Source organism: Taudactylus pleione, unplaced genomic scaffold, assembly GCF_031769625.1.
Source record: "Taudactylus pleione unplaced genomic scaffold, aTauple2 ptg000018l, whole genome shotgun sequence".
Taxonomy (NCBI): Eukaryota; Metazoa; Chordata; class Amphibia; order Anura; family Myobatrachidae; genus Taudactylus; species Taudactylus pleione.
This window is the reverse complement of record NW_028284420.1, coordinates 1,396,489-1,408,659: the sequence shown is the minus strand read 5'-3', so window position 1 is coordinate 1,408,659 and position 12,171 is coordinate 1,396,489. Positions and strand designations below refer to the sequence as shown.

General features: G+C 43.4%; 1 protein-coding gene across 1 annotated transcript in view; it reads left to right on the top strand.

Annotated features, from left to right (window-relative positions):
* The first annotated feature begins 989 nt into the window (after nucleotides 1-989).
* Nucleotides 990-12,171, top strand: part of CRHR1 (corticotropin releasing hormone receptor 1) — a 215,463-nt gene continuing 204,281 nt past the window's right edge. Inside the window, exon 1 of the mRNA XM_088482502.1 lies at nucleotides 990-1,630. Coding sequence (XP_088338628.1) covers nucleotides 1,589-1,630 — 42 coding nt within the window. The 5' untranslated portion in view covers nucleotides 990-1,588. The remainder of the gene's footprint in view (nucleotides 1,631-12,171) is intronic.

Sequence of the window (12,171 nt, the reverse complement as noted above, 5' to 3'; positions counted from 1 at the left end):
ATAAGACAGCATCATAGTACACGTCACCTGGCTTGTTTTTACACTGAAGTGCTCGCAGTGGTTGCGGCAGGGTATGGTCAACCTCAAGCACTGCGATAGCATCCGATGTTACCCGATGTACCAATGATTGCATACACTTCCTGGACATGACGGGCAAAAGTGGGCATCTTAAAACAGGCTGGTGGGTGTCTGCATACACAATGTGATCGCTCTCTAAGAAATACTGGGTGTGCTAATGCGTTGCTTACGCAATTTGCATACACATCGTGCGAGCGATCACATCTAGCAAGCGGCTCTGAATCGGGCCCATTGTTCGTTACTGAAGTATCTTATCTTAAATCCAAACTTCATGTAACATCTTAATCAAGCAACTGTTAAATACAAATAACAACATCTCCCCACATTGGTGTCCCCTTCTCAGTCCTTGTAAAGCCAGGTTTAAAACAATAAAACACAATGATTACCAGATATAAGTAGGCAAACTTGACTTTAGATAAGGAAAATTGTAGCCATGTATTATCTGGTTTATTAACTGTATAGCCGTAAAATGTCAAGTGCGTGTCAATTTGGATATAAATATACTAGTGTAACTTCATTGAGGCACAGCATCTTGTGCAATAAGCACAAGTGTTATAAAATCTTTGGTCATAATGTGATACCATACATTAGCCTGTACTAAGCAGAACAGGATGGTCACCTAGCCTGCAGCATGATATAACAGGACTGCACTCATCCACTAATACTCATGGAATTTAAAAGCTATTAGAAGTTTTAGAAATTTCTCTTTCTTCTAGGTTTTAATTTTCCATCGGGTGAAGAGAATTGCTGGAGCTGTGATTAGTGAATGAAGAAACGGGAAGAAGAGGGATGAACAGTGGGATCGTACCTTGATAGAGAAGGAAACAGAGGGAGGGAGAGGCAGGAAAAGAGGAGGGGGGAGAGGAAAGGAGTGCAGAGAGAAAGGCAGAGGTAGAGAGATGCATGAAAGATATGAGAGAAGAACAGATGTGGGAAAAGACAGGTTCTATTGAATGCAACAGAAGCAAGAAAAGAATAGAAGACATAGAAAAGAGCAAAAGAGGAAAGGGAGACATTAATTAGAAGCCTAGAGAATAAAGCTCAAATCACAGATTAAGACTGAGAGAAAGCCAGATAAAAAGAAACATTCATAAACAGTATGTAGTTAAGTGAAAGGAAAGAAAAGGTAGAAGAGACACCTGGGCTTTCAACAGCTGACCTTCCCAGCAATCACCTGCCCCCTTCTAATGCCTTATCCTCCTGCTCTCCACATATCTGGTGTCTATTCCACCCTACTTCTTAAACCCTAATCCCTCCTCTACCCAAGCCTCATCCACCTGCTTCTATTATACTGTACAATCCTCTATTTGGGACCAGTGCACATCTCCTGTTCCTATGGGTGACAAGTACTCTGCTCTTGCCTCTATTTAACACTTCGCATCGCATCAGTCGGAATCTCACTGGCATTTTTTATTGCACTTTCAACGGTCAGAAAGGTTCCAGCATCGTGGAGCAGCACTCCCCTGATTTCATTTTTGCAGTTGGTCAACCCCATTAATCTCTTAATGACATGACGATGCCAGCCAATACTCCATGTCTCCTTTTGGTGCAGGTAAGAATTATATTTACTTACGTAATGTATTTTCTATAAAGCTACTGTATTTTTGTGTGTGAGCTGGATGGCTATATACATAAGGCACTAGACCATAAACATAGACAGGAAAATTTAAATACATCTGAGAATTAGATGATTTCATGTAAAACATGTATTGCTGCATGAATCGTTATCACATTCTTTCTGGAGATATTTGGATATACGTTAATTCTACAAGCCTAAGAACCCTTGCACTAAACTTTTGTTTTTTGCTCTTTGATCACTAGTTTTTATGAGATGTGTGCACCATATTGGTTAAGAAGACTAAGGGTATGCCAGCCAAAGGACATTCAGCATAATGAGCTAGATATAAAATAGACCAACACTGATTGCTCAGAATGTGTTTACCTACACGCAACTCATTTATTTATCCCAAGTTATTGTACATCGTGGGCCTAATTCAGAGCTGGACGCTAATGCAGCTGCGACTGCGTCTTTTTATACAGCGCGACTGCGTCTTTTTATACAGCACGACTGCGTCTTTTTATATAGCACGACTGCGTTTTGTATACAGCGCGACCACATCTTTTATACAGCGTTACTGCGTCTTTTATAAAGCGCATATGTCTTTTTATACAGCGCGTAAGCGGCTTTTTATACAACATGACTGCGTCTTTTTATACAGCGCAACTGCATCTTTTTTATACAGCGCGACTGCGTCTTTATGCTAATGCCGTGGTTTATGATATTCGTACAGAGATGACCACCGGCTGCGGCACTAATCCGCTGCTGTGCATATTAAGCCATACTATTGGTCAGACATCAGTCGCACCATCGAACATTGCATCAGCCCTATGGAGGAGCAGAATGGCTGTCTGAACATGGCCGCTAAAATCAAGTGCATGTGTGTATTTTATAATATTGTGCAGGATAAGCAAGAACTTTTTGGGATATTTCAAACTTAATATACTCCACTAGTAGGTGCTCTCTTCCCTCCCAAATATCTCAGATTTCCACACTGCATCACCAAGTGACCTACTGAGAGCCAGCTGTCACCCACAGCTAATAGCGGAGTGTTTTCAATTTTAACTTTATATGTTGTATGTTTTCTATAGATGTCACTATTGTATAGGAATAATTTGAAGCATATGCAGTGTATTGTTTAGTAGGATATTAGTTTAGGTGCCAGAATATCATCCCCCACAAGTGCCTAACCCTAACCCTTCCCCCAACCCCGCTACTTACCTTCGTGATGCCGGCAGTCAGGATGCCGGCGCCGGGATTCTGACAGGTGTTGAGATTCCGGCGCTAATATTCTAAGCACCGGCATCCCGTGTTAGGATACTGAACATATCATAGATAGATCATACTTGCCTACCTTTTGCTTGTCCTCCCCGGGAGAAGCCTGGGGAGGACAAGCAGGTGGGCTGTGACGGAGGCGGGTCCTGACGTGTCACGTCATTAAGCCCCACCCTATCATGGCAAATTGCCGCGATTGGCTTAAATTTAAATAGGGGGTTGTGCTTAATGATGTGATTCATGGAGAATCGCATTGAGCCCCGCCCCCTACATGGGAACCCGCGATCACCGCGGAAATTCTCCCCATTCTGCCCACTTCACTAGGAAGTGGGCAGAATGTGGGAGAAGTGCCTACCCTTCCGGAGGTGCGGGGGGTTACTCAAAAAATCGGGAGACTCCCGCGAAAACCGGGAGGGTAGGCATGTATGAGATAGATATATAGATCCTTAGGAGGATGCAGAAGCAGCTGTGTCTTGTGCTGCGGTCGCTGTCAGTGACACAGCCACGTCTGCCTAACCACCCTCATTTTACCTCCCAGGAGCGCCCACTAAAATCCACGGCTGTTGCGTCCAAATGCGTTCAGTGGCCTGATTCAGCTTCAGACGGAATAGCTTAGCTTCTTGCAAGCAGCTTAGCTATGCCATCTGTGCTGATATGGTAATGCAGCAGGAGGCATTATGTATCCAAGCTGCGCTGTCGAACGGATACTCTGCGGACCATTGGCCGGCTAAGGTGACCCATCGGGTCACGCAGCCAGCCGTCGCAGCTGTGAGAAAGAGGCCAGGAATCCTCCCGGCAGCCGACGGAGATCATGGCCTCTTCCCTCCCCAACAGCGGCAACACTCCTCCATATTGTGTAACGGAGGCTGTTGCCGCCCCCAAATGGCAGCAGACTGTCAATCACTGACAGTCTGCTGCCAGTTTACGTGCTGGCTCGCAGACACATTCTGCACATGCTAAAAAGATAGTATGATACAGCACTAATATGAGGTGAATACAAGTGAATGATGTATTGTAACCAGATGAAGTATAATCAATAAATAAATTTAATATATAAAAAATTATACACTAAAATACATATATATATATAAATATAATATACATATATATAAATATATAATTATCACATTAATTCACATTAAAAACATGTAAAGGCCAGTCGATGGATATACTAGCCCTGCTCTGAGGTTATAGTATGCAATGGTTATAACTGTCTGTGGCTTATTCCTCTATGACTCCTTCATAATGACAGTGGAAAAAATGAATTCCAATTTCATTAGTCTCTAACCAACTCACGATGTACAGGGGTCCAGTTTTTTGGCGGAACAGCAATCACGCTCTATAGTGTCCCTTGGAGTGGTGAAACTGTGTAGTCCCAATGGATGTCTTGAAATCGACTATAGAAATCCACCTGTCACTTAGTAGATGCCCAAAACGGGGTTTGTGTAGTCCACGGAGTCTGATTCAGGAAATGGAGCCACAAAGGTATAAATGGAAATCCAGGTGTATCTTATCAGAGTTAGTGGGTGCTCCACCACTGATGCATTTCACTGGGTGACTCCCACCTTTATCACCCAGCAAAACTCCCAACTATAATGGCATTATGGCTTTTAGCCCTTTGATAAATCTGTACCATGTTCTATATCAAGATTAAAAAAAAAAATACCTTGGCCAAAAGACATACAGGGCAATTCAATTTGGAGCGAAAAGTCAGTTTTTGCGATAATTTCGCACTGATGACGTCATTTTTGCTGGTTTTGGTTTTACACCGTATTCAATTTCAAAGACTTTTCGCAGGTTCGAAAAGTCTTTGAAAAAAACGGGGATAACTTTTCACCACTGAATAGGTGGCGAAAAAAAGTGCAGAATTGGGGTTTAGGGGTGCAGGCTTAAAAAAAATAGCCTGCATCCCTGGGAATGTCATTTTAAAATAAACTGTGTCAAAAAAAGTTTAAAAAAAAAATAGGGACACCCCAAAAAAATTATTTTACATTTGGGGTGAAAAAAAAATGGGAAAATAGGTTCAGGGCTATTCTGCAAATATGTGGCAGGTGTTTTCTAGAATAGGTTATTAGCGGCAGGTGCATATTTGCAGAATTTTTAAATAAAGACTTTAGGGACTTAAAAATATGCAAGTACCCATTTTCATGTACCCCAAATTTGATGGGACCACTAAAAAAATGAAAAAAATAACCTAAGTGCTCTTCTGTAACACTTCTTCAATGTCGGGAAAAAAACACCTGCTCTGGCTATTTAAAACCCCGACTTTCATTTGCAGGCTAAAACGGGGGTACCCATAGTGATCCCCCATGTTTTTACAGCTTTTGGGGGGGTCCTACAATTTATTCCAGGAAAATGTCATATTTTTTCGCAGATCCCACTTCGCAGGCTCCCGTTTTCGTAGCTTTTATATTGAATACGGGGATAAAGCGGGCGCGCGCCCGATACTTTATCCCTGGAAAATCTCTGATGTGGAGCGAAAAGTCCAGCACGGACTTTTTGCTCACATATTGAATACCCCTAATAAAGTCATACCTAAAACTCAAATAATGAATGACAATGTATTTACTAAAAGTTGCAAGAGGGTGTGTATAATCAAAGAAATTAAGGTAATCTCAAGGAAAACCTCTTTCACTTTCCATTATAGTAGAAAATTCTAGTTGGGACAGTAGAACTTATATTTACTAACCTTATCTTATACTGGGTACACACTAACGACTCATCGGTCAGAAGACCGATCCGTCGTCTGAGCGGCCAATAGTAAGCTATACACACTTACCAATTGGCCGGCTCAATACTCTATGTCTGGCCTGACATCACAACTGGGTGGGTGTAGAAAATTTCTATGATATAGGCATAGATAATGAACATGTTCTTAACATGATATTTTAGATATAAGTAAAAGTGATTTAATTAGGAGCTAAGACCGTCCATTTTTAATAGTTTATTTAGCGCTGATAATTTGCTTTATTTTCTGTTTACTGTACATTTGCCTACCCAGTTGTGATGTCAGTGTCGGCAGGTTCTGTAGCCAGTGTACAAGCAGTCAGCGGGTCACCTCTACACACTTGCAGATGCACTGATATATCTGCAAGATATATCGGCATCGTCTGTGCTGCAGGGCCAACCTGATATATCTATGAACAACGTAGTTCACAGACATATCGGGTGTACACACCCACGGATGCATTCATGATATACTGTCTGTCGCTCAAACGAACAATATATAGACAAGTATGTACCTGGCTTAAATGCAAATTCTAAGCTCCACCCCCCCAAGTTTTAAAGGCTGCAATAGTCTAAATAAACAGCATATTCTAACCAAGCATAAATTTGGTACTGCTCATTTCTACGTGTCTACATCACTGAATTGCACAGAGCCTGCAATAAGAGCAAGGAGTTTTGTTAATCCTTTGCATGCATCAAGCCTGCCTCACTCCTCTCTGCATGAATAGAGTCAGTAGGCTATATTGACTCTCTAATCCTTAGCTTATGTCTCCCCATTGAGCACATGGAAACAGAACTCAAGCAGACAGTGAGCACGTACATGTTTTTGAAAAGTCCCAGCTGCTGGAAGTCGTACACAAAATGACTCTCCATCAGGACCCCATACAGGTAAAGAACATTACAGGCTTGTCTGAAGAATTATGTATAGCTGCTGGGAAAATCTTTTAGCTGTCTGCTGAGGACATGTTTGCAACTTAATTATAGAAAACACATGCTCCAAGAATCTACCAGCCCACACATAGTTTTATAATTTGCCTTAACTCATCTACACACAAGTAGCACATACAGTAGTGCTGAAGTAGTTATCTAATGCCACGTATCCACTGGATGATATCATGAATGATTGAATGATAACGATATCATTCAATAGTTCATTATATCGTCCAGTGGATATGCCGTCAAACAACCAGCGATGCGCGCTCCCGCTGGTCGTTGACAACGACGCTCATCGCCCGAACCTGCTGTCCAACCTGACGATATTGTCAGGTTGTGCAGGTTCGGGAATGAGGGAGGGTGCCGTCACTGAACGATATTGTGAATGATATTGTTCAGTGTGTGTGTTCAATGTTGTTAAGGACATTGTGTACACCACTGCCAGGGACAGACTACATGATATCGCTCATGGATACGCGGCATTAGGATCTTTTTCATCACAGTTATCTGCCCCTCTTTTAGGAGAACAGTTTTAACCTCAAAATCCCCTCATTTGTATCACAATTTGCAACTGTAAATGTAATATTGGTTTACAAACATGTAAACAAAAAACCCCCGCAAGTCTGCAATGCAAATGGCATTTTGTGATATTTCTCCACAACTGACCCCTGGAGCACACAGATTATCAAGACAAAGTGGGATCTGTGAGGGATGTAACTATTTGTGTATCTGATGGGTGGATCTGGCCAAACTAAGGCACTCTTATTTAATTCTGGGCAAAGAGCAGAAAGGTGTCTCGCATAGCGTCCACATACAAATATAAGATGTTGGCCAAAATTCACTAACTGTGGGCTTATGCCTTGTTTTAAAACCAATGGACATCACTAGCAGTTTGCGGGGCCAAACCACAGTATTTACTATTCATCGGTTCTAATAGGGGTTTGTAGGCTGCTGTCAATGTACTGTACTGTACATCAGTTTTAAAATGCACACACCTCTGTCGGTATAGTTGGAACCGATATAAGCCCTTGACAAAGAATACCACAGAAGACAGCAGTTTAGAATTGCTGTATGGATCCATATATTCCATATATTATTTTGTTAAAAATAAATAACAAATAAAATATTGAGTGGGGTCCCCACAAAAGTTACTATCCATCAGTAGACTGTTAAACCTACGCTGGTAGTGGAGAAATCAAGGGGACAGAGCTCATACGGTCCCCCTCTCCAGAGTGCCAACCAGGCCTAGGCTGGTCAGCACGGAGCTGGTATCCCTAGGGGAATTGGGGTGCAAAACCATGGATTTCTCCCTCCATCCCCTAGGAAGAATAAGCTCCAACCTTTCTGCACTAGGGCTATTCCCCAGCGTCATGGTGCAGTGGGTGTGGGTTTATTAGTAATATGTTAATGGCATGAAATTTATTGTTGCTCATCAACCATTTTATTACTCACTCAGGGGCCTGTTCATCTTAACTAAAAATCGATGGAGGTAATTAGATTTAGAACTCGCATGGAGTTCTACCTAATTACCGGAGGAATTCATCTTTCCTCCTCTCTATCAGTATCTATTCCGAAAAGCTGTAATTTTTGCAATGACAGCTTTTCAGGTAATAGATACTTTTCTCTATCTACTCTACCTTACCGCAGCTGTAATCAGTGCTGCGCATGCGCCGTTCACAAAATTGGCGTATGCGCAACGCTGCCTACAGCTGCAGTAATTCTGTTTCCCCCTCTCCTACCCTCCGCTCACCTATCTGTCCCCCACCTACCTGGCCGCTGCAGCCGCGGACCCTGACCTCCCGTCTGAAGAGGAGAAAACAGTAAAGTTAAAAAAAAATAAAAAAATTTCAACTTTACTGTGTTCTGCCGGGAGAACACGGTCGAGCAGCAGCTGGAGCCTGAGGAGGGACGAGGGAGTGACGGAGGGATCCGAGGAGGACCTGCCCAGCTGAAAGCAGGTAAGTATCACCCGCTATACGCCACTTGAGAGTGGTGTATAGTAACACCATCACATTCCAAAAATACATAATTTTCGGAATTTGATGAATAGCTTAATTTCTACATCCCCACACTAATGTATGAGGAGTGTGCAAATTAACGCAGACGGACTTAACCAGGAGATATCAGTGATATCTCCTGTGTTAAGTGTGTTAATGAATACTAAAATAACGGTAACTAGGGGTAATGTCCTTAAAACCGTTATTCTAGTGTTGATGAAAAGGCCCCTCAGATCCTTAGGGTTGTTGTCCTTTTTATTCCATGTAGGCTTCACGGGAAAAACAGAAAAACATATTCATACAGCTCAACTATCCCTTACAGGTTCCTTTCCCATCACTTCTACCAGTTCACTCCTGATCACTGCCATATGAATAAATTATTAGTCAGAGAACGGCTGTTTGCACCTCTGACCAATCAGAGCATTCCACCTCCTTCTACCTATTAGGGACTGTCTAAAGACCTCCCCAAGTCTCCAATATATTGGCTAAAATAGGAGACAGTAGCATGCCTGCTGCCTACGCATAAACACAATGGCCAGGAGGAATCAAACTACTGTACACAAGCAAAAGGCAAATATTAGCAGTGTGCATCCCCATTTGACAATATTTTATAATTGTACAATGGAGATAAAATACATACGTACTTGGATAACACAATACGATAAAAGCAATGTTAAACATACAATTTGAACAAGTAGTGATGTACATATACCCCCAAACATTGGAGGATTTGAGTTCGGTATGCTGATCTTGACTGCATCATATTGGTTGTGGCAATGACCACGTTTTGTATTTTTCGTACAAAAACACAATTGTATTGCTGCCAGAGCATGCAGCAGGCCGAATACATGTTAAATTATACGGTAGCAGGAACATGAAAATAGTGTTTAACTTATTTTATTACAATAAAATAACAAACTGACCTTCGATAGCAATTTACATTTAGAACAAAGTCTATACTATCTACCACCTGTTACATTTTGGTCACGAACAACATCAGGTAAGCTTCCCCTCCCTCTCCCCACGCTTTCCCCACCCTCCACAGCAGCCAGGAGGTAGGGCAGGTGTGTGGAAATTTTTGTGCTGACAACAAAAAAATGATTGCAACCAAAACAAGAAAACGTAATGACTTTCATTTATAACGGACGTGTTTAATCACAAATATTGGCATTTATACATATATTACATTTATATCAAGTTAGTATTGCAGTTAGAAGATGCGAGAAACAATATAGTTAACTGCACATACAGTGGTTTATCCTGCATTCAAAATATAGTCATGTCTATACTTTGCGTGTTAACATCAAATGTGACGTGCGGTGAGGTTAATGGCTGGGGTGGCACTAGCTGATTAGCAATCCCCCCTAAAAAACCCCAAACAAACAGCATAGGGTTCCTTCCTCCTATTTAACAGTAACCAACACCAGGCCGAACCAGCCAGAGGGATAATGCCATAGTAGGGGGTACACTCAGTGTGGGGTTCCCCTGCCATCACATTAACCACCCCTAAACTAGTAAGCCCAGAGTTGGAATTCCTCAGAAAGTAGGGATCCTCTGGTGGCGGTGGGTGCGGGGTTCATTGTATGATATTACACCAGCATACAGGTCCCAGCAGGGTCGTATCAAGACTTGTGGGGGCCGCAGGGCAACAAAGTTACAGTAACACCACTGACCTTCTCCACCACTACTATGCACCTGCATGATAGGACACATGAGGCATACACTGGGGGGCAGTACGGCCAGCAGGGAGGGTGGTCTCTGGGCAGCCAGCTGCTGTCATTGCAATGGGCAGGGGAGGGCAGAGTGTGCACACACGGGAGAGCGCCAGGAACTGGGCACCGATGCGTTACCTGTCCAGACCCCGGAAGCCGTTGACTGGTGAGTATCCTGCCCTGGGCCACTATCTTCCTCCTTCCGGAGCTGCTGTCTGTGGCTGGTCACTGAGGAGCAGCAGCAGCATGGGATGGATGCAGGAAACCAGACGAGCAAGCAGAGTGCCGAGCACATCCACCCAGGCAGGTGGAAACAGACACCGGACTGGAAGGTGAGTAAGGGCAGGGGGGCATTGCAGTTGTAGTAGAGTCAGCAATGCTGATGGGAGCCAGCCTAGCCAGGGAGGTGGCAGAGTGGGCAGGGTAGGGGCAATGTGTAGGGACCCCCAATGTGTGGGGGCCCCTAAATGGCTGCCCTGTCCACCCTGCCTATAATCCGGCCCTGGGTCCCTGCAAACCTGCCCCAGCATGCCGGCACTTGGAGAACCACAAGTGCCTACATGCTTGGACATTAAGGGGCCGCTGGCCCTTCCAGTGTCTTTCGTCTTCAGGAGCTCTTGCCCCAACATTAGGGCCCACTGGCACCTGTAGTCCGCCTATAAAGGAAATATTAAAATAAATACAAGACACAGGCCCGTATTCAATTTCAGGCGAAAACACGTCATTTTCGCCTATTGTAATTATCCCCGTATTCAATTACAAAGACTTTTCGCCGGTGCGAAAAGTCTTTGGAAGAAAACAGGGATAAGTTTTCTCTAGCCTTTAGCTGGCGTAAAAAAGTGCAGAATTGGGATTTAGGGGTGCAGGCTTCAAAAAATAGCCTGCACCCCTGGGAATGTCCCCTAAAAACAGTGTGTCAAAAAATAAATAAAAATCGGGAACACCCCAAAAAATGTACTTGAATTTTGGGGTTAAAAAAAAAAAAATGGGGAACCAAATCCTAAAGTAGCAAAATAGATTCCAGGGGGGTTCCAAAGTATGCGGCAGGTGTTTTCTTCATTGCGGGTAGTAGCGGCAAGTGAATTTTTGAAGAATTTTATTAAATCATTTTAGGGACTTAAAAATATGCTTGCACCCATTTTCATGTACCCCAAATTTAATGGCCATAGTTATTTTTCCCCCCCAAAATTGCTAAAAAATGCTCTTCTTCATCACTTTCTTCAAGCCACATTTATGCACCTGCTGCGGCTATTTAAAAACCCGACTTCCTTCAGCAGGCAAAAACGGTGGTACCCATAGTGATCCCCCATGTCTGGACATATTTAGGGGGTACCAAGATGATTTCCCGAAAATTCCCTGGTTTTTTCGCCCGCTTCCAGTTTCGTTGGGTCCCGTTTTCGCGTACATAGTAAATGAATACGGGGATAATCGGGCACAAGCGCGATACTTTTCCACCTGGAAAACAGGTGAAGGAGGCGAAAAGTCCAGCAGGCGGAAAGTCTGGACTTGTCGCCTCAAATTGAATACGGGTCTTAACGTTTTAATAAAAGTTTATTATACAGCATCTTCACCTGGAGATCTTTTACATGGCCGCCACTTCCCCAGGGCTTCCGGGTTCTTCTGTCTTCGGTGACAGAACGCTCCTTCCCCGTTGGCGGACTGCCAGCCGCTGCCTCGTGCTGGCTTATATAAGCCAGCCTTAGGGGGCGGGGTAATGATGTGGCGAGCCGTGATTGGCTTGCAACAGCCATCTTGAATTGGAACCGGTGTGCAATCACATCTGCCTGGCTAACAGGGTCATTCTTTTATGAGGACTGAAGGCAGGTCCCTGTCAATGAGACACTTGTATACAGTAGGTGCTGCCTTGCTCTATTTTTTCAATGGGCTTTTA